Consider the following 21,889-nt stretch of genomic DNA (forward strand, 5'->3'; position numbering starts at 1 on the left):
GGTTTTTTTCCTCCCCCCCTCTTTTTCTAAGCCGCTAAGCCGCTTGTCAGCTGATCCGATCAGCAGATAAGCCGCTAAAAGCCGCTAATAGCGCTAATCCGCTAATCCATCAATGGGCTTGCTTCGCAAGACGAAAAAACCGCTAGACGAAGAGAATCACAGAACGGATTCTTTTCGTCTTGCGAGGCACCACTGTGTATATATATATATATATATATAATATATATATATACACACTCTAGAACTTTGCACATTAAAAAGAACTCCCACAACACTGTATTATTATTATTATTATTATTATTATTATTAAAAAGCTCATAATTCAGACCAGCACAGAACTCAACAAAAGCCACAAGCCACTTGCACATGCTCATTTGTGTATATATTATCATTATTTCTTAGATTTATATACCAGATTTCATCATAAGATCTCAGGGCGGTTCATAGAGCAAACTACAGTGGTACCTTGGTTGTCAAACGGCTTGGCTCCCGAACAAATCGGCTCCCAAACACCGCAAAGCCGGAAAGGAGTGTTCCGGTTTGCGAACATTTTTCAGAAGGCAAACGTCCAGCGAGGCGTCCGCAGCTTCCGACGGAGTGCTGGAAGCTCCTGCAGCCAATTGGAAGCCGCGCTTTGGTTTCCGAACTGTTCCTGGAGTCGAACAGACTCCAGAATGGATTAGGTTTGACAACCAAGGGTGCCACTGTACAGGATGAGAGCATGAAAATAAGCGCAACAAAGCAATAACGCCCCCGCTTCCCACAGACACATTTAAAAGTAGAGCAAAGTTTCCCAAGCTTGGGTCTCCAGCTGTTTTTGGACTACAATTCACACTACCCCTGACCACTGGTCCTGCTAGCTAGGGATGATGGGAGTTGTAGTTCCCAAAACAGCTGGGGACCCAAGTTGCAGGGAAACCCTGCTGTAGAATATTAATCATCCAAATGCCTGGTTGAAGAGGACCGTTTTCACCTGGTGCCTAAAATATACAATGAAGGTGAAGCATTCCACAAATGGGGAGCCACCGCAGAAGAGGCCCTGTTCTCGTGTCGCCACCCTCCAGACCACATGTGGAGGAAGCACAGAAAGAAGGGCCGAATGCAGAGTCCGGGTTGGTTTATATAGGGAGGGGCGGTGCTTCAGGTACTTCAGGCAAATACAGGCATTCCGCGGCGATATTGTGTGTTCTGCTCCAGATAACCACAATAAACCGAACAAAGCAAATTGCACCATTTTTTGGGTTTCCCACGGCATATGAAAGTTACGCTTACTCTATATTGCAGTCTATTAAGCCAGGGGCACCTGGCTGCAGGGGCAGGTGGTGGGGGGGAATCCAGCTCCGGGCTGCTCTATTCCTGTGGCCAGAAGAGGGGTGGTGGCAGCAAGGTGTGTGTGTGTGTGTGTGTGTGTGTGTGTGTGTTTTCCTTCACCTGGAATCTACCAGGCTGCCAGCAGCTGCCCCCACGCCCTTGCAAGGAGAAATATCTGCGAAGCGCAACCTGTTTCTAGTTGCCACAGGTGATGGTTCCTCGCCACGCCAGCCAAGCAAAGCCGTTACAAAGAGAGATTCTGCGCAATCTACCCAACTGTATTTTTCGCTCTATAAGACGCACCAGACCACAAGATGCACCTAGTTTTTGGAGAAGGAAAACAAGAAAAAACATATTCTGAATCTCAGAAGCCAGAACAGCAAGAGGGATCACTGTGCAGTGAAAGCAGCAATCCCTCTTGCTGTTCTGGCTTCTGGGATAGCTGCGCAGCCTGCATTCGCTCCATAAGACGCACACACATTTCCCCTTACTTTTTAGGAGGGGAAAAGTGAGTCTTATAGAGCAAAAAATACGGTAACCCCAAACCGGTGCCGCACAAGAACATAATAAGGACACACCTAGATATGGCATAGGGGAGCCCCACAAGTGAGACCTGGGCACAACAGCGCTCTGCCCACTTTTGATTCCAAGCAACTGGTATTCCACCTCACGAAGCCATGAATAACAAAACCCTTTTCTGCCACGAAGCAACGAGCCAACCAGAAATGTTGCCCTTGGGCTCAGGGTTTTCGGCATTTTGTTCAAATGCGCTTTCCGGCCAATGCTGGTTCAGCGGTGCTGACCCAACAGTGGATGTCCTGGAATTAGGAAGTTGCTGCCCCACTCCATTTCCGACCACTGAGAGGGCACCGTACCAGTGTAGCTGCTATAGTGATGCAATGCTTGCTCACAACAACCAGGGCCAACACACCTTCCTCAATCCACCTGCCCTGCTCCAGAGAAGACCTGTGAATCAAGAGTTCCACTGTTCCAAGCGGTCTCAAAACTCGGTGCCCAACCGTTTTCAACCAGCGATAATAATAAGAACCATCATAATGGGGGGGAGAGGGAGGGAGGCTGACATTAAAAGGGAAGATGGATCAAGAATTAGCCTGAAGATTGCCACACACAGGAAGAACAAGGATGTCGTTTGAGTGTCTCACTTGTAGCTCTATAAATCATTTAACGTGCCAACACGAAGTTATTAACACCGCAGTTGTTGTAGAAGGGGTTGTTATTTTGACCGGAATGCAATTGACATTAATAAGATTTTGGAACGCAGAAATAAAGAAAACCATCAAACCACGTGCGGGGGGGGGGCACCTAAATTATATAATTCGGTATTTGAATGGTTGGTATTAGTAATTGTTTTATAATTTGGTATTGTTAGGATGAGGCTGTTATTGGGTTGTAATTGAAAATTAATTTTTAGAAATTATATTTTTAAAAAAATTAGACCAGAGGCAATCTCATCTGTAGCTCATCTGTGCAATCCCTCTCCCCACTCTTTCTTCCAAACAGATAAGACAGACATGATTGCTTTTCTCACCTGGCTGGCTTTGTAGAATTGCTTCTTTAACCCGGCCACAGACATGGTGCCTCCTTGTAGTTACTGAAAAACTAGCTCACAGCGGAGGGGGGAAACAAACAAGAGGCAGAGGGAAAAGGGGAGCAGGCAGGTGCCCCCGGGGGGTTATATGATTTGAGGCACAGAGGTTGGTGGAAGCGTGGGGGGCCAGACCCCAGCCCCTGAAATAAAGAGGCCACTGGTTAAGTTAGCAGGCGGAGGCGAAGAGAAGACTAAGCCCAGTCCCAAGAGGCAGAAAAAAGGGGGACACACAGAAGAAAGAGAGAGACCCCCAAAATGAGACAGAAAAAGACAAAAGTGTCAGATGAAAGGAGATCCCCCTAATAAAAATGAAAATTGAAAAGCAAGAGACGCTTGTGAGATACAAATGAGTGTAAGGAGACAGAAAGGAAGGGAGACAGGCAGAGACAGTTGACACAGCTGCTCCTGGGCAGTTTGGGAGGTTCAAGAGGCTAGTCCTCAGTGAGGCAAAGGAAGGGAGGAAAAGTAGTCCCTGAGGAAGAGGGAGGGAAAGGGAGGAGAGGCCAGGCTTGGCTGAAGGGGAATGTTTTTTTTTTCTCTTTTTGGTTCTTGTTGTTTTAAAAAAGAAGGCTTCAAGAGAGGGAGGTGAGAGGAATGAGACAGAAAGGAGGACAAGGACTGACAGGTTCAGACGGCGGACGGACACACAAAGTAATCCCCGCGCCCACCCCCGAAAGGCGGAGAGGAGGCAGGTCGGAGGAACAGCCGGGGAAGAGGAACGGGGAGGACACGGGGTGCGGGGGGAAACATCCAGGCTCGGGCTGAGCTCGCTCTCTGGCTCCCCTCGGCGATTCACTTCCGCCACCCCCCCTAACGCGCAGGCGCGCAGGCAGGCGGAGGGATACGCGCTCCTCCGCCGGAAAGGAAAGTGTGGGAATGAGGGGGAGAGAGTGAGATCCGGTCTCCACGCTTCCAACCATAGACGCGGGCGGGATAGAGCGCCGGGGACGAAAGCGCGTCACCGCCGCGGCCACGCCCATCCCGCGCTTCAAAGAGGGGAGCCAGAGCGCCCCCTGTCTTCCTTTGCAGGAAGCTTCGGATCGAGATGTAGTACAGGAGTAGCCGCCTCCTCCTCCCGCGCCTGGTCGTTCTGAACTACAACTCCCATCATCCCTTGGGAGAACGTGCACCAGTTAGATACGAGTTATATTTATTTCCCGGTGGACGGCGCCATAATAATAATAATATTATTTATTATATTAATCTATTATTAATTTCTCATAATTTATTATTATTATTATTATTATTATTATTATTATTATTATTAATTGTTATCATGAGTTATTTATTATTATTAATAATAATTTTTTATTTATATCCCACCCTCCCCAGCCAAAGCCGGGCTCAGAGCTGCTAACAACAGTAAAACTAGCACAATTTACATAAAATCACAGTCAATTAATTGAAAGACATTCTAAAATCAGTTCACAATCATATTATTATTATTAGCAGTAGCAGTAGTAACAGTTGTTATTTTAAAAACCATAGAAAAACAGAATAAAAAGGCATTACATGTTTTAAAATAATTATCAAAATCCAGGCATTCTGAGAAATGTGAGCCTCCCTTGTTTTTGAATTATTGTTTTAGTTGTTCTTATTTTCTCTTTAAGCCGCATTGAGCCCATGCCAGGGAAAACGGGGGGTATAGATGAAAACAACAACAATTATTTTTATTAATAAAAATTATTATTATTTATAATTATTTATAATATTAATAACTATTTATTATTAATAATCTGCATTATTATTAATAAAAATAAAAATAAAAATAAAAAATTAATGAAGATAATTATTGGGGGTATAAATAAAATAATAATAATAATAATAACAACTGTTACTACTATTACTACAGCTTTTGCACTAGACCCGACAGCTGACCCTCTAATCTAGCGCCTCTGATTTTATCTTTATGGGCGGGCGAATGAACCAGAGGCGCATGCGTCACGTTCCCCGTCAGTTATCGCGAGAACTAGCCATGTTTTTCCCACGCTGCCTCTACTCGGGTGGGGGGGGCGGTCCATGCGAGAAGACGTTGGTCCGGGCGGGCGTGGAGGCGTGGCCAGGTTCGTGGCTAAGCGGAGCGACCCGCGCATGCGCGTCCGGGACCCTTTCCCCGTTCCCTCTTGTCGCGAGAGTTCGCTTACATTCCCCCGCGAGCCTAATGAAGGGTGGGGGGGGGGAGAAAAGAGAAAGGAAACCCGAGTCACGTGGGGGCGCGGCGTCCCGCCCAATCAGGGCGCCGGAGCGCGAAGTCCTCCCGAGATCCCGCCAAATACGAGCGGGCGCGAGGGAAGCGGGAGCCGGACGGGGTGCCGGAGGGGACAAAAAGCCGCCGTCGCGGGGAACGGACGGCTTTGTGCGGTGGGTTTTTTTCCCCTACCCCTGTGAGGTATTTAAGAGGGGGGGGGGCAGGCGCGGGAGCGTGCCTCGGGGACGCGCGCGCGCCCCCTCCTCCGGTTCTCGTGAGGGGGAGCCCGGCTCGGCCTCTCTCTCTCTCCCGCGCGCGCGAGAGGCCTTTCCCTCTTCTTCTTCTTCCCTCAGTTCCTGAGGGAAAACTTTGTAGCAGGTGAGAGAGGGGGAGAAATAAGATATGAAGTATCGCCCCGCGACCCTTCGGGAGGGGGGGGGGGAAGGGCTCGAGGGGAGGGGAAACTGAGGCAGGTCGGGGAAGGAGGGTCGTGGGTTTATATGGGGGGGGGGAGATATTGTCCTGAGGGGGAACTGAAGCGGGAAAAGGGGTGGGGGGTTGTGTGTGTCACGCTGCGAGTATTAAGGTGGTTCCTGAGGGGGAACGGAGGCATGTCGTGGCTGCTGAGGTGGATATATTGGAGGGGGGGGAATAATTGTCATGCTGAGGGGGGGGAAAGGGGGGGTAGGATGGCTCTGCAGAGCGGGAGGGAGGGAATGTCTTATGGGCTGCTGGGGGTTGGGCTGGATGACCCCTGGGGTTCCCTTCCAACTCTACGATAATTGGGAAAAAGCTTTTCTTTTGATGGGGGGGGGAGAAGCGAAGTACAGTGGTACCTCAGGTTACATACGCTTCAGGTTACAGACTCCGCTAACCCAGAAATAGTACCTCGGGTTAAGAACTTTGCTTCAGGATGAGAACAGAAATCGTGTAGTGGCAGCTAAAGTGCTGCTTCAGGTTAAGAACAGTTTCAGGTTCAGGACGGACCTCCGAAACGAATTAAGTACTTAACCTGAGGTACAACTGTAGAGATATGTTTATGTCTGAGGTTTCCAAGCAGAGGTTGGATGGGGTCATCTGTCAGGGGTGCTTTGGCTAAGACTCCTGCATTTCAGGGGGTTGGGCTGGATGACCCCTGGGGTTCCCTTCCAACTCTACAATTCTACGGATAATTGGAAAAAAGCTTTTATTTTGATGGGAGGGAGAAGCGAAGTACAGTGGTATCTCGGGTTACAGACGCTTCAGGTTACAGACTCCGCTAACCCAGAAATAGTGCTTCAGGTTAAGAACTTTGCTTCAGGATGAGAACAGAAATCGTGCTCTGGCGGTGCAGCGGCAGCGGGAGGCCCCATTAGCTAAAGTGGTGCTTCAGGTTAAGAACAGTTTCAGGTTAAGAACAGACCTCCGAAACGAATTAAGTACTTAACCCGAGGTACCACTGTAGAGATATGTTTATGTCTGAGGTTTCCAAGCAGAGGTTGGATGGGGTCATCTGTCAGGGATGCTTTGGCTGAGACTCCTGCATTGCAGAGGGTTGGGCTGGATGGCCCCTGGGGTTCCCTTCCAACTCTATACACAGTTCTACGATAACTGGAAAAAAACTTCTTTTTTGATGGGGGAAGAAGCGAAGTAGAGATGTTTATTTCGGAGGTTTCCAAGCAGAGGTTGGATGGAGTCATCTGTCATAATACTACTACTAATAATAATTTATTATTTATACCCCGCCCATCTGGCTGGGCTTCCCCGGCCACTCTGGGCGGCTTCCAAAAGAATATTAAAATGCTATAATACATCAAACATTAAAAGCTTCCCGAAACAGGGCTGCCTTCAGATGTCTTCTAAAAGTCTGGTAGTTGTTGTTCTCTTTGACATCTGGTGGGAGGGATGCTTTGGCTGCCTGAGACTCCTGGGGGTCCCTTCCAACTCTATACAGTGGTACCTCAGGTTACAGATGCTTCAGGTTACAGACTCCGCTAACCCAGAAATATTACCTCGGGTTAAGAGCTTTGCTTCAGGATGAGAACAGAAATCGCATGGCGGCAGCAGGAGGCCCCATTAGCTAAAGTGGTGCTTCAGCTTAAGAATAGTTTCAAGTTAAGAACGGACCTCCGGAACGAATTAAGTACTTAACCTGAGGTACCACTGTATAATTCTACGATAATTGGGAAAAACTTTTTTTTTGGGGGGGGGGGAGAGAAGCAAAGCAGAGATATGTTTATGTCAGAAGTTTCCAAGCAGAGGCTAGATGGGGTCATCTGCCAGGGATGCTTTGGCTGAAACTCCTGCGTGCAGGGGGTTGGACTGGATGACCCCTGAGGGTCCCTTCCAACTCTATACGATTCTACGATAACTGCACACCCATGTTCTCTAGCCACTGGCTCTGCAGGGATTCAGAGGGGAAACTTGAGGCGCTGCAGCAAGGAGGGAGGGACAGGGAAATCCCTTATGGGTGGGCTGCAAGGGGGTTGGACTGGATGACCCCTAGGGTTCCCTTCCAACTCTATACAATTCTACAATGATTGCACACCCATGTTCTCTAACCACTGGCTGCAGGCTCTGCAGGCTTTCAGAGGGGGAACTGAGGCGCTGCAGTAGAGAGGGAGGGGGGATATCTTACAGGCTGCTGGGGAGGGAAACTGAGGCAGGGCCAAGGGAGCTGTTGTGGGGGGCAGACATGAGTTGGTGTGGGTGTCAGAGTCTCTGTTAGTGGAAACACTTTTTTGGGGGGTGGAGAAGGGAGGCAGGGATATGTTTATGTTGCAGGTTTTCAAGCAGAGGTTGGATGGAGCCCTCTGTCAGGGATGCTTTAGCTGAGATTTTTGCACTGCAAGGGGGCTGGACTGGATGACCCCCGGGGTCCCTTCCAACTATACAGTTCTATGGCTCTGGAAATGGAGCTTTTGGAGTGGGATCCCAAGGGAGGGAAATGGAGAACATATTGCCGCCTGAGAGAAACCGAGGCAGGGAGGAAATTGAGGCAGGTTGGGGGGGGGTTAAGGAAGGAGAGCCTGGGTCCAGCAAGTGTTGGACGGGCCATGGAGGGTGACTCCCAGAGCTTGAAATATGAAGGGAGGGGAGTCCCTTGATGAAAGCCCCCTGCTATACTCATCTTGAATCATGACAGCTATAGTGGGGTGGGGCTGTCACAAGGCATAAGGTGGACCTCTTTCATTTGAGCGTTCCTTCGTTTGGCAACCAATGTTGTTGCTGAGGAAGCAGGGTTAATGTTTGGTGGTGATCACGCACGAATATGCACCATATATGTTAATGTAAAGCGCCCATGTGTTGGTATATTGTTCTAGCACCACAGGCCATTACGCAACGCAGTCTTAAAACTGGCATGTGGGCTGCGTTTTTTGTTAACTTGGCAATGGGGTGCAAGTAAACATCCGGCCAAAATATCAAGAAGGGCATATTGGCATCTAGTTGACTGCTGTAGGAATGAGGGTGATGGATTGGAAAGACACTATGTTTGGACTTGCAAGGAAGTCAGTGATATGCAGGCTTAAAGGTAAAGGGGCACGCTTGGAGAACTGACGCTGTCAAAAATATTGAAAAGGTTAATGTTGGCTCGGCCGTGTCCGCAAAGGTTCCCCACACCTGGGTGTTAGTGGAGAGGGGAGAGGGTGGAATAGTGATGGAGTAGGACTTGTGGTTTGAGGAGTGATTGGGTCTGCGTAGGATCCAAGGAAGAAGGCAGGGAGTGAACACAGGGAACAACTGGTAACTTGCAATGAGAGTTGGGTGTGGGAAAAGGGTACTGGTCACCCCTGTGGAATCAGTGGAGTACAGTGGCAATGGAGAGCTTCTGGCCCATCAGCCTAATTAGACCCGCCAAGCCTCTCCAGTTCTGTGGGAAGTTAAATAGAAGTGACGAACGTAGTCCTATTAATATCAGTGGGTCTGCTCTGAATTGCATGTAATTGGATGCAACCCTAGATGCCTAATAATTTGGGAAGCTTTCAGTTCATGTGCATGTTTGATGTTTCCAATGTAATGTTGAATTATTCGTTGCGAAACTACATTTTTCAATATTTTAAGACTATTGTGTTTATAGACTGTTTTCGTAAACCTTTTCCGTAAATGCATTCATCAAATGCAGTTTATAATTAAATTGATTGTCTTCCATTGACAGCTATGGAGTGTCAAGATAAATCAGCGGTTCCAGCCCGGAAACTGATACAAGGTAACCCGTTTCATGCAAAAACAAAAAACCCTGACTCATTTTCAGCCCAGGCTATTCTTTCTGCATGGCACAGGCTTGCTAAACACTTTTCCTTCAGGCTTGTTAGAGTTCTTTATAATTAAGTGTGATACTATACATAAACCTTTGAACTCAGAATGCTACATTTCCAGGAATACAATATTGATTTAATTTGAGGAAAAGCAATGGTGTTTTGCTACAATATTTGCAAAGCAGAAGTTATTCAGTGCCCTGTCGTACATATATTTGGAGTATGATTCTACTTGTATTTGTGAATGGTTACGATTTTTGCAAGAAAAAATATTTTTCTGTCATCTCAGGCCCACCTTGACATGTCGCCACCTTTTTTTCCTGTTTAAATGATGAGAGTTGCATTTTTATTCAGTTTTTGGCTGCATGTTTTATCCCATCCATGAGCTCAGGGTGGGGTATATGGCTGTATTTGCTCTTATTCACACAGCAACTTTATGGGTTGGGTTAGGCTGAAAGTCGCCCAGTGATCTATTTGTGATCTTTGAACCTGGTTCTTCCCAGTCCTAGCCTATCGCCTGCACCTGGGATGAGGAACTTGTGTCCCTCCTTCATCCCTCACCATTGGCCATGCTGGTTGTTGGGCTGATAGAAGCTGAGAGCCCAACAGCATCTGAAGGGACACATGGTGTAGTATCTTTGACACGCTATTGCATGTACGGAGCAGGCTTGTTCCCTGTGGCTCTACAGTCTACAGCATAGGTAGGCAAACTAAAGCCCAGGGGCCAGATCCGGCCCAATTACCTTCCAAATCCGGCCTGCAGATGGTCTGGGAATCAGTGTGTTTTTACATGAGTAGAATGTGTGCTTTTATTTAAAATGCATCTCTGGGTTATTTGTGGGGCATGGGAATTTGTTCTCCCCCCCCCAAAAAAAAGTCTGGCCCCCCACAAGGTCTGAGGGACAGTGGACTGGCCCCCTGCAGGAAAGGTTTGCTGACCCTTGGTCTACAGGGTAGGGCTAGAGTTAATGAATGAAAATTGCAACAACGTAAAATTTGGCTAAACATCAGGAAGAAATTGTTATTTGTTGTATTAAACATTTGTTGCTTGTTACCAAAGAGGTCTGCAGACAGTTTTGATTTAAAAACATAAACTTCCTAATGGTAAGAGATGTTTGATACAGGAATAGTCTGCCTTGGAAGATGTGGGCTGTTCTTCACTGCAACTATTTAAGCAGAGGTTCAGCATCTATCAGGGATGCTGTAATTGCATAGGGGGCTGGGCTAGGTTATCTCCAAGGCCTCTTCCTTCTTACCATTCCCCCCCCCCCTGCAAATGGGTGTTATTTAGTAATCTTGGGTGCACAGATCCAGCTTTCTAAAATCTATACTTTTATTGGGAAAAATACATTCATATGTTAGATAACTTGCCTCTTTTTTTATCTTGCCCAAAATCGTAAGCTACCATTCTTCAGCTGCTTCTTTTTTTTCTGTTCCAGCACGATTGCCTTTCAAGCGTTTGAATCCCATACCAAAGGAGAAACTTGATGGAAACCCAGGAGTCAAAAGAGGCAGGAACTCTCAGAACGTCTTTGATCAAAACACACCCTGTCCTGATTTGTCACATCCGTTACCGGACAATGTGGAGAACAGCTGCCATGAGGAAACCGAGACACAATTTGTTCCAAAACTTATTAATGGCAAGGGCCCGTTAGATAACTTTGTGCAGAAAAGCACAAAAAATAGCACAAGTCAGTTGCCCTTCATAGACTTGACAGAGGATTCCAACCACAGACTGAGTGATACTGACACAGACCACTGCAAATCGAACAAAGTAGCGGCACCTGTAGAGAAAACTCACGAGGAAACGGAAGCCCAATCTGGTTCACAAAAGCCTGTTTGTAATACCCCTGTGGATGTTCTGATGGCAACTTGCCCAGTTACACCAGATGAGGATGAATTATCAGATATGGTGTTGACCAAAACAGAAACCGATAGTACTACAGAGAGCAAACACAGTAATGTCATATTTGAAAGGAAAATGCCCATCATTGTCCTGGAGGATATCATGACGGCCAGATCGCCGCAAGCTTCACCTTTGGAAAGGAGCCTGTCTTCTGGAAATGAGACAATTGAGTCTTGTCCTGGAGAGAGCAAGGATTATACAAATTCCTCGTTAAGTTCCGCCTCCCTTACCAGTTCACCTGAATCCCTGCGTGTACAAGCAGGCAAGGACAATATTAGTCCGATGGCTGCTTCAACACCTGTTGGAAAGGTATAGTATGTGTTGAGATAGAAGCATTAAAGATTTTAAATGTTCCTTAGCAAGATCTTCTCTTTCCCAGCTTCCTGTTGCTGCCTTATCCACACGCTCATCTCTCAAATGTCCTCTCTCTGCCCATTTAATTTACTCCAGCTTTGGTGCCTTTACAGTCCTCGTCTGTCGTATCTCCTACGTCAGACATGTCCAACCGGTCGACTGCAATTGACAGATCCCCGGGGTGTTCCTGGTAGATCATGGAACCGTGGTCGATCATGGGCAAGGAATGATTCGGCCCCTGGTGATAGGTTCCTCCATCGGCGCGGCAGTAGCATTGAAAGCTGGGCAAGGTGGAAAGCGAAAGTACCGTATTTTCTGCTCTATAAGACGCACCAGACCACCAGACGCACATAGTTTTTGGAGGAGGAAAACAAGAAAAAAAATATTCTGAATCTCAGAAGCCAGAACAGCAAGAGGGATCGCTGCGAAGCGAAAGCAGCAATCCCTCTTGCTGTTCTGGCTTCTGGGATAGCTGCGCGGCCTGTGTTCGCTCCGTAAGATGCACACACATTTCCCCTTACTTTTTAGGAGGGAAAAATTGAGTCTTATAGAGCAAAAAATACGGTAATCTTTTCTTTAGTGCTGCATGCGCTTTAGTGCTGGAGTTTTGGCTGAGCGCCGCCCCCCCCCACCAAAAAAGCTAAAAGAGTCAGGTCAATCCCCCCCCCCCAAATCAACAACTCTTGGCAATACTCCCCCCAAAAACCGCACGCTTCTCCTCCCTCCAGGATAGATCACTGCCTGTTTCTTTTGTACTGGGAGTAGATCAGTCTCTTGGGAGTTGGACGTGCCTGTCATACATCTTTCCCTATCAGGTTCTCCCTCAGGAGTTCAGCTTCAAACACTGGTTTCCACATTGTACAGTGACTTCTAAAAGCTATGTTACATACCGTATTTTTCGCCTCATAGGACGCACCGCCCTATAGGACGCACCTAGTTTTTTTTTGGGGGGGGGGAAATAAAGAAAAACAAATTATTCCCCCCCCCCAGGCACGGGGCTGGCGCAGGGGAAGCCCGAGCTTCCCCCGACCCCAGCCCCCAGAACAGCCTGCTATCCGCAAGCCTAGGGAGCCGCGCCAGTCTCCCCAGGCTTGCGGACAGCTGTGCAGAGCCCGGAGCCTGGGAACTTCAGCGCGCCCAAGGCTTCGGAATGCAGGCAGCTCTGCGCAACCCTCCGGCTTGGCGCCAGGCTCCGGAGGGTCGCGCGGAGCTGCGCGGTGCCCGGGAGGGCAGGCAGTTCTGCGCGACCCTCCGGAGGCCGGTGCGGCTTGGCGCCGGGCTCTGGAGGGTTGCGCAGAGCTTCCTGATGCCTGGAGAGCGAGAGCCTCTCGCTCTCCAGGCTTCAGCGAAAGCCTATATTCGCCCCATAGGACGCACCCACATTTCCCCTTCATTTTTGGAGGGGAAAAATGTGTCCTATAGGGCGAAAAATACGGTACTTCTCTTTTTTTTGTCAGTGGGTTGGGGTTTTTTGCGGGGGGAGGGGGATATGTGCATCCTGAGCAGTTAGAATCTTCTATGTATATTTTGTTCTAGGAGGCTTAGGTTTGGCCAGAATCAAGTATATGCACTTCCAGAGTTAACACTAAGTACATTACTTCTGGTAAATGAGCCACCATCGCTGCCAGAGGGCCATGGAGAGTTTGTCCCAGGGTTTTTAGATTCTTAATTCCAGGGTCCTGGGTTCAAGCCCCAGGTTGGGTGAAAGATTCCTGCATTCCCTCGTAGTCCCTTCTGGCTCTGCAGTTCTATGATGTTGTAAAGTCATGTCTACTAAGGACCTGACTTAGGGAGCAAGCGTGTGAATGCCCAGCTCACTGCTAAGCATACAAAAGCAAGAAAGACATCGCACCAAAGCATGAAATATGCCATGCTCTAAACGTAGGGACACGGGTGGCGCTGTGGGTTAAACCACAGAGCCTAGGACTTGCTGATCAGAAGGTCGGCGGTTCGAATCCCCATGACGGGGTGAGCTTCTGCTGTTCAGTCCCAGCTCCTGCCAACCTAGCAGTTCGAAAGCACGTCAAAGTGCAAGTAGATAAATAGGTACCACTCCAGCGGGAAGGTAAACGGCGTTTCCGTGCGCTGCTCTGGTTCACCAGAGGCGGCTTAGTCCTGCTGGCCACATGACCCGGAAGCTGTACGCCGGCTCCCTCGGCCAGTAAAGCGAGATGAGCGCCGCAAGCCCAGAGTCGGTCACGACTGGACCATTGGTGGGGTCAGGGGTCCCTTTACCCTTTAAACTTTTCATTGCTATCTTCGTCTCCTTAAAAGTGAAACTTGTGGGCAGACTTCTTACTTTAGCCGCCAATTGTCAAATACAGTGGTACCTTGGTTTAAGAACAGCTTAGTTTATGAACAACTTGGATTAAGAACGCTGCCATCCCGGAAGTAGGTGTTTTGGTTTGTGAACTTTGCCTTGGAAGCAGAACCTGTTGAGTGTGTTCCATTTGTAAATTGAGTCCCCCCACTGCTATGGGAAAGCACGCCTTGGTTTAAGAACGCTTCGGTTTAAGAACGAACTTCAGAATGGATTAAGTTCGTAAACCAAGGTTCCACTGTACGGTACAGTTGCTCCATGGGAGTGGCAGTTGGCTAACCTTAGCTTAGCTTGAAGTTACTGTATCCTTGATTCTGAACAAGAACATACAATGTTTCTGATTTCGCATGGTGGTGCAGCCTGGTCAGAATCAGGGGGAAGGTCTGGTTAAAGAAAGTAAAAAAATGGAGGTGTCTCTCCTCACCGGGGCACACTTTTTTAAAAAGGTACAACTTCAGATGATTAGGTAGCATTCACCTGCAGGCTGTCAGAACTAAAGATCACTAGAACAGGGAAATATTTGGGTTTTAAGTTGCTATTAGAATGTGGCTTAAGTGATTGGTTGGTAGCATAGGTTGGGAATTAGAGTCTGCTGGCTGAGATACAAAGTCTTGCAAGGAGTGGCATGTTCTAAATATATTTATCACTCACTCTATTGGATCTTCTTTTTGACTGGTTGGAATTTTGGCCACCACGTGTTATAGGCTGGAAATCGTCACCTGAGTGCCAAACCCTTCAAAAATAACTGTTGGTGTGACAGGAACTGTCTCCTCCGGGCACAGTAGCAATGAAACGGGATGGAGGGGGTGGTCTCCTGTGCATAGTCAGCTAATTTGCACTGGAAAAAGTTCAGCTTTTATTGGAAAGCTTTCTGGCACCCAACAGAGTGATCTAGTTTAGCATGCTTATTTGTGCCTAATAAAGTTACGCTAAAAACTTAGAAATTGCCAGGCATACCCAAGGTGGATAAAAATTAATGATTAAAAAAAAGCAGATTTTTTATTTACTTTGGATTTTTTGATTTAATACAGATTTTTTTTAAAATTTAAATTGGATTTTTAAAAGAAAATGATTTTGGAGGGGAAATCTCTCTAAATATAGTTTTCTGTTTAAGTTACATTATAGTCCACAGGCTATTCATCAGGAAATAAGAATTTGTTTTCAGTTTTTCATGTCTTCTCAGTTTTTGTTTTGTTTTTTAAAAAAACCGTTTAACCACATCAGTTAACAAACATGGCTACATATGCTATAATGTTATTGTTTTAGTTAAATAAATTGATATTAAGGGGGGAATTCCCCTTCCAATAAAGTACATCAGAAAATTGTCCAAACATAACTTGCTGATGTTAACTTATCAAACCACACGATAATTTCATAATTGTCTGCCTATGTATTTATAATAGTATAACCAAATCAGAAATTTTTGATAGAATTGTAAAAACTACTCTGAATATTTATTATTCCAAAAATGAAACCTTCATCTGGTTGTAAATATTAAGATTATACTAGCAAGATTGAGTCTTTCGGTAAAAAAATAATGATTTAAATCAAGTCTTACTGACTAGTGATTTAAATCGTGATTTAAATCAAATCCACCCTGGGCGTACCTAATGCTGTATTTGTGATTGGCATCCATTCGTTGTTACTAAAGATCCTGTAAAATGGAAAAAAAATGCTGCAGAAAAATAAAACCCTGGGAAATGTTTCACCCCACATGAAACGTGGGTGTTCGCTGTGACATATATAGCCGGGGGGGCTTCAGCAGACTTCCAACTGTGTTTTGGCCTACACAGAGCAGTGGAAATGTGGTTACTGTATTTTTCTCTCTATAACACGCAGATTTTTTCTCCTAAAAAGGAAGGGGAAATGTCTGTGCGTGTTATTGAGCGAATGTGTGGTCCCTGGAGCCGAAAAATCAAATTGCGCAGTCACGAGAAGGGGAACCTGAAAAGAGGAAGCTGCTGCTTTCCTGCATTCTGCCTCAGGGTCTTACTGCCCACCCTCTCTGTTTTGTTGCTGTGTTTGCTCAAACGGAACAAAGAGCAGGGAAAGCCCCTCCCCTCCAGGCAAGAAGAGGGGAAAGCAGAGTGTCGGTCCTTCCTCTCTGTGCTCCGGTGCTGCTGAAAACATGCAGGTGGGAGAGAGAGAGAGAGCTGGCTGGCTTGGGTGCTTGGGTGGGGGAAAACTTTTGCCTTCCTTTCCTCCCTCCCGTTATAGCCCTCTCCTGCATTCTTAGCCAGCTGCTTCTCTGCACACCCCTCTCGTGCTCCTTGTCCCTTCTGTGTTTTTCCTTCCCTCCCCACTCAAAATGTGGTTACAAAGCATGGATCCACATGGATCCTCAGGATCTTTGCATTGGGTCACCCCAAATTCACCATCAGAGCACATAGCATGTCCATGGCTACAGCCTGCCCCCCCCCCCAAATCACGCACCCACTGTTGCCTGGGGCTGCAAAAATGTGGTTAAAAAGCATGGATCCACATGGATTCTCAGGATTTTTGCATTGGGTCACCCCAAATTCACCATCAGATCACATGTCTGTGGCCACAGCATGAAGCACAAAAATGATACACCCACTGTTTCATTCAGAATGTTTTTTCCGTTGTTTTCCTCCTCTAAAAACGATGTGTGTGTTATGGTCAGGTGCATGTTATAGAGCGAAAAATACGGTAATCTCCCATGTAGAGAGATGTAAAGGCCTGAAAAAAGAAACCAACCTAAGAAAAGTGAGGTGGGGGAGATATAGCAATTCAGATATAATCGAGCGGCTCCAGAATACACCCCCCCCCCCCGGTATTGCTTAATTTTAGGTCAGGGAAGGATGGCATTCTAGAGAAACACCGGATAATGTTTAAACAGAAGAATCTGGGGCACACTTTGATTCTGATCCCCTCTTTTTATTGTTCTGGGGAAATACGTGTGCAGTGCAAGGTGTGAGTTGTCTGCTGCTGCTGCTGTTTGGATGAGGCACAGTTTCTTCCCAGGCCCTACTGAAATTTAATGGGAGGCATTGACGTTTTTTGGGGGGTGCCGGCATTTTGTATTGATGAAAGTGCTAGGGGTGCCAGCACAGAATGGCTTTCATATGCAGCAAAAAAGAGGAGTGTGTATACTGGTGCTCTATTCCGGGTGAGTGCTGTCGCAGAAGTCCTGATTCTGATATATTGGGAGCTGGAGAGTTTTTAGCTGAGCTGCAGCCGTCTGACATTCCGTAACCTATAAGGCTTGTCTGCTGAAGCGGCTTTAACTGTTAAATTCCACAATCCTTGCATATGCCTGTTCTTTCAGTGCCCCTCAGGAAAGGGCCATAACTCCTTGGTAGAACATCTTGCTTCATGTGCAGAAGGCCCCATGTTCAATCCCTGGTGCTTCCGGGTAGGGCTGGGAGATGTTCCCCTGCAGCTCGTTTCTCCCTTTCACCCCAAGTTCGTGCTTCTTCAAAGTCCATGACACCTTTGGTAGAGGCTCTGAGCATTATGCGAAAAGAGGGTAAATCTCTCCCCAAAAGCCATATACATAACATAACATGCAGAGCATGCATTTGAAGCACATGGCTTTCCCCAAAGAATCCTGGGAGTGATAATTTGTTGAGGGTGCTGGGAACTGTAGCTCTGTGGGGGTAAACAATGCTTCCCAGGATTCTTTGCGGAAAGCAATGCTCTCTAAATGTGTGGTGCGTACACAGCCTAAGATGCAATTCAGTAGGTCTATCAGCTGTGCTTTCTCAGTACTGAAACACTCAGAGTAACATAATCATACACAATAAGTGTCATAGTAAATTAGGTGGGCAAGATTGGCCATCTTTTGTATCTTACTCCATCCCACCTTGAAAGTATATTTTGGAAGATAATTTGAGTGTGTGTGTGTGTGTATTTCATAACATCAATTTATGCAAGAGCTGCTTCTCAGCTTTTACTTTCAGCTTCATGGCTTCTGGAAAGTGGAACAGGTTGTGTCCAATGAAGATTTAATGTACATAAGTTATTCATGCCCATTAATTTGAACGGATCTCTTCTGAGTATGACTGTTGCTGAATACAACCCAAGGTTTGTCTGTATTGAAGAGAGCTTTTTAGCTCACATTAGGTGGTTGCTCTCTGTGTGTGATTTCACACGAGGGAGAAGGCCAGGGCAAGCAGGAAACAAGAGGAGTTTGGAAGGGAGACCATGTGGCACAAATGTCTTCCATTACAGGATGCTTCATGCTCCTGGGTCAAAAGCCTGAAGACGTTCTGTGCAACATTTTGGAAACTGCTGTATCCGGTGTTAGCCATAATTGGAGTACAATCGTACCTTGGAAGTCGAATGGAATCCGTTCCGGAAGTCCGTTCGACTTCCAAAACGTTCAGAAACCAAAGTGTGGCTTCTGATTGGCTGCAGGAAGTTCCTGCAGCCAATCGGAAGCCGTGCCAGATGTCCGACTTCCAAAAATCATTCTAAAACTGGAACACTCACTTCCAGTTTTAGATCGTTTGGGAGCCAAAATGTACGAGTTCCAGGGCGTTCAGCAACCAAGGTACGACTATACGTTCCTAAATTAGCAATGTCAATTTCAGTGTTGCACTCTAGTCTCGACAAACATTGGATACTCCCTGGATATCTAACTTCCAATACTCCAGTCAAATGTAGTAGCAATGCTCAACTGCTTCCTTTTTCAGTCTTGGGCCAAGGATGAGGTATCAGCAGGCTTGAAGAAACTCCCAAGTTTTACAGAAGTACAAATTGGGGGGGGGCGGGGGGGGCGAAGAACTTAGTGAGAACTGAAGGTGCTCATGAGGGTGGGATAGTAATAATAGAGTATTCTGGAAAAGTGCCTTGTAGGTATTCCGCACTGCTACCCTGAACTCCTTTGGCTGAAAAGTCAGGATATAAATTCTATAAATAAATACTGGATGATTACATAGTGCAGCATTTTATTGCAGGTTCCACCTGTGAAACCTTTTCGAAATTATTATTTTTTTAATCCTGGCTTGGAGCTGCACCCTTCTTCCGGCACCCAAAGCTTCCCCAAGTTTTATTAAAGGATGCTTGAGGAATTCAGATTTTTACGTAATAAGAAAACAAATCTGTTGACTGCTAGTCCCACGGGACTCTTCGTTTCTGTTGCTTTAAAGGGGTGTAAATAACGCATGCTCGTCTCTGTCCTCTCAATTCCAGGCACCGCAGAAAATTCACCGGAGTTCTGAGGAGAAGGAGAAACTAAAGCTGCAGAGGGTAAAGTGGTGTTTTCCCCCCTATTGGCCTAGAAACCTTATTTGTTCACTTTTGGTAATGAGCGGAGAGCACATCCCTTTTCCGGTTTCCTGACCTCTGCTGAAGGTCCAAGCCACCACTGGCATGTGGACCCCTAAAGTTGCCCTCTGGCTGAAAAAGTTTCCCCACCCCTATTCAGATTGACTTGCTGCTTTTTAAAGTTTCGCGCTGTGGGCCTTTTTGTTTTCTGTGCCCTTGCTTCAAGCGTTATTCTTTTCTCTCTACAAGCAATTCCAGGATTCAAGAAGCTATAGATGAAGTGAGTAGGAGGGTGCGGGAACTTTAGCACGAGTACAGAAAGGAGGTGCTGCTTTGTCTGTTTGTTTTGAAGCATTTTTACCCTACCCTTCAGGCTTCCAGAGCAGCTTAGTTACCAGTAACATGGCAGCCCTGCCCTCAGGCGTAGGCAAAGGTAAAGGGACCCCTGACCATTAGGTCCAGTCGTGACCGACTCTGGGGTTGCGACACTCATCTCGCTTTATTGGCCAAGGGAGCCGGCGTTTGTCCGCAGACAGCTTCCGGGTCATGTGACCAGCATGACTAAGCCGCTTCTGGCGAACCAGAGCAGTGCACAGAAACGCCGTTTACCTTCCTGCTGGAGTACCTATTTATCTACTTGCACTTTGAGGTGCTTTCGAACTGCTAGGTTGGCAGGAGCTAGGACCGAGCAACAGGAGCTCACCCCGTCGTGGGGATTCGAACCGCCGACCTTCTGATCGGCAAGTCCTAGGCTCTGTGGTTTAACCCACAGCGCCACCCGCGTCCCACCCTCAGGCTTAGACACAAGGAAAAGGGGATCAGGAGGGAGAAGGGGCAGGAGAAGCAAACTTTGGTGCTTTGGTCAAGTGGAATGGTAACAGCTTAGGGAGAGGGAGAGGTTAACGTTGCTGGTCCCTCAGCAGCACTGGTGGAGTCTGCCTGCTTCCCTTCTCTCCCTCTGTCCTGCCACCTGGTGGACTGGCCTCCTGGTACCAGTGGATGAAGGTGAGAAGCCTGATGGAACAAATGGCATCTCACCAGAAATGGAGCCTGATTGAGCAGCTTCTTGGCACCCTGCGATTAGACTTTCGTGGGGCGTTGGTGGAGAGTTGCCTAAAGAGCTCTTCTGTTTGGGGGCGTCTGTTGTCGTTTCTCGCAACCCAGGATCAGGAACGTGCAGAGAAGCTTCAAAAGCAGCAAGCTGAGCGGGAGGAGAAGGGGAGGCTGAAGGAGGAGGCGAAGGCCGCAAAAGAACGCGCCCGGGAGGAGGCGAAGAGGAAGAAGGAAGAAGAAAAAGAGTTGAAGGATAAGGAAAGGAGGGAGAAAAGGGAGAAAGAGGAGAAAGAGAAGGCTGAGAAGCTGCGGGCGAAAGAGGAGAAGCGGAAAGAGAAGCAGGAAGCTCTGGAGTAAGTTGTCCTCTCTGGTGGGGTTTGTTTTTACGGGTGACTCATGCTTGAACATGTGTGCATGGTTGCTTGGTGCCCCCGCCACCGCCCCTCTGAAATCAAGCTTTTATTTTAAAGGGCAAAGCAAGAAGAGAAAAGGAAGAGAGAAGAGGAGAAACGGTTGAAAGAGGAAGAAAAGGTAAGTGGAGTTTTGTCTCGCTCAGCCTTCACGTGCCCTCCAGTTGGACTCCAGTTCCCATCAGCCCAGCGGCGTAGCGCGAGTTCTCAGCACCCGGGGCAACGCAAGTAATTTGCGCCCCCTAACCCGGGGCAAGGCAAGTAATTTGCGCCCCCCCCTAACCCCTAACCTGCGAGTTGCCGCTGGCGCTGGCGCCCAAACGACGCCGCTTGCCCGGAGGAGGAGGGGGGCAGAGAGGCGAGGAAAATGCAACATGGCCCAGCAGCAGCGGCGGAAACGGGGCTGTGAGGAGGGGCTGCCTGGCGCGTCCTCCGCGGCGAGCGCTGAGAGCCGCTGCCTGCCGGGCGCCTTCAGCCTGGACGCGCGCACAGCTCGTCGGTTCCGCGAGACATGCGGCTCCGCTACAGCCTGCGCCCGAGGCTCTTCGGCGACTCTGGAGGCAGCGAGCGCGCGCCCCCCCCCCACACACATGTTGCGCCCGGTGCGGCCGGCCCCCCTGGCACCCCCCACGCTACGCCACTGCATCAGCCCCAGCCAGCGTTCAGTGGGTCTGGTAGTCCACCATAATCTGGAGAGAACCTAGTTGGGAAAGTCTGGTCTAGCTGAAGGGAAGCACACTCTGGCCTCTGCCATTGGCTGGGTGCTGAGGACTTGGAGGAGGCTGCCTTCCTTCCTTGCCTGGCGTGCTCTGGTCCATGGGGTCACGAAGAGTCGGACACGACTAAACAACAACAAAGCCTTCCTTGCTTCCCAGCAAAAACATCCTGGTGAGAGGAAGGCCAGCCTAGCCCATCTGTTAGTAAATCCTGGGCTGCTTCTGCCAGTCAGTGTAGACTGGTGGGACTACAAGGGTCTGGCTTATTCAGCTTCTTATGTTTTTATGAATTGCGTTGTCATCAGTAGGTGGCTGGGGCCAGAATTCACACTGGTGTTTTTAATTATTCAGAGCAAGGGGGATGCTTTCGCAGAAATGCTTTTAAATAATCCAAATCGTTTGCGTTTCATTTTGTCCATATTTCCATCTCTAGCGTATCAAAGCAGAGAAGGCAGAGATCACCAGGTTCTTCCAAAAGCCCAAAAGCCAGCCTGCTCCAAAGGTGAGTTTTGTTTTGCTGTTTGTCTGCCTTTGTCTGGCTCTCCTGCAATGCCA

General features: G+C 47.8%; 2 protein-coding genes across 4 annotated transcripts in view; one reads left to right on the top strand and one right to left on the bottom strand.

Moving 5' to 3' along the window:
• The window catches only part of SH3GL1 (SH3 domain containing GRB2 like 1, endophilin A2), a 57,248-nt gene extending 53,450 nt beyond the window's left edge, over positions 1 to 3,798 (bottom strand). The window contains exon 1 of one of the 2 annotated variants that reach the window (XM_083484068.1): positions 2,861 to 3,798. In XM_083484068.1, coding sequence (XP_083340194.1) covers positions 2,861 to 2,905 — 45 coding nt within the window. In that variant the 5' untranslated portion in view covers positions 2,906 to 3,798. The remainder of the gene's footprint in view (positions 1 to 2,860) is intronic. The other variant, XM_083484067.1, reaches the window with a different exon arrangement.
• Positions 3,799 to 5,120: 1,322 nt separating this feature from the next.
• The window catches only part of CHAF1A (chromatin assembly factor 1 subunit A), a 32,197-nt gene continuing 15,428 nt past the window's right edge, over positions 5,121 to 21,889 (top strand). Inside the window, exons 1-7 of one of the 2 annotated variants that reach the window (XM_083483700.1) lie at positions 5,121 to 5,486; positions 9,244 to 9,294; positions 10,783 to 11,558; positions 19,081 to 19,137; positions 20,320 to 20,561; positions 20,679 to 20,739; positions 21,768 to 21,836. In XM_083483700.1, the coding sequence (XP_083339826.1) occupies positions 9,246 to 9,294; positions 10,783 to 11,558; positions 19,081 to 19,137; positions 20,320 to 20,561; positions 20,679 to 20,739; positions 21,768 to 21,836 (1,254 nt within the window). In that variant the 5' untranslated portion in view covers positions 5,121 to 5,486; positions 9,244 to 9,245. Of the gene's footprint in view, positions 5,487 to 9,242; positions 9,295 to 10,782; positions 11,559 to 19,080; positions 19,138 to 20,319; positions 20,562 to 20,678; positions 20,740 to 21,767; positions 21,837 to 21,889 lie in introns of both variants that reach the window. The other variant, XM_083483701.1, reaches the window with a different exon arrangement.

This window comes from Podarcis liolepis, assembly GCF_965112155.1.
Source record: "Podarcis liolepis genome assembly, chromosome: 18".
Taxonomy (NCBI): Eukaryota; Metazoa; Chordata; class Lepidosauria; order Squamata; family Lacertidae; genus Podarcis; species Podarcis liolepis.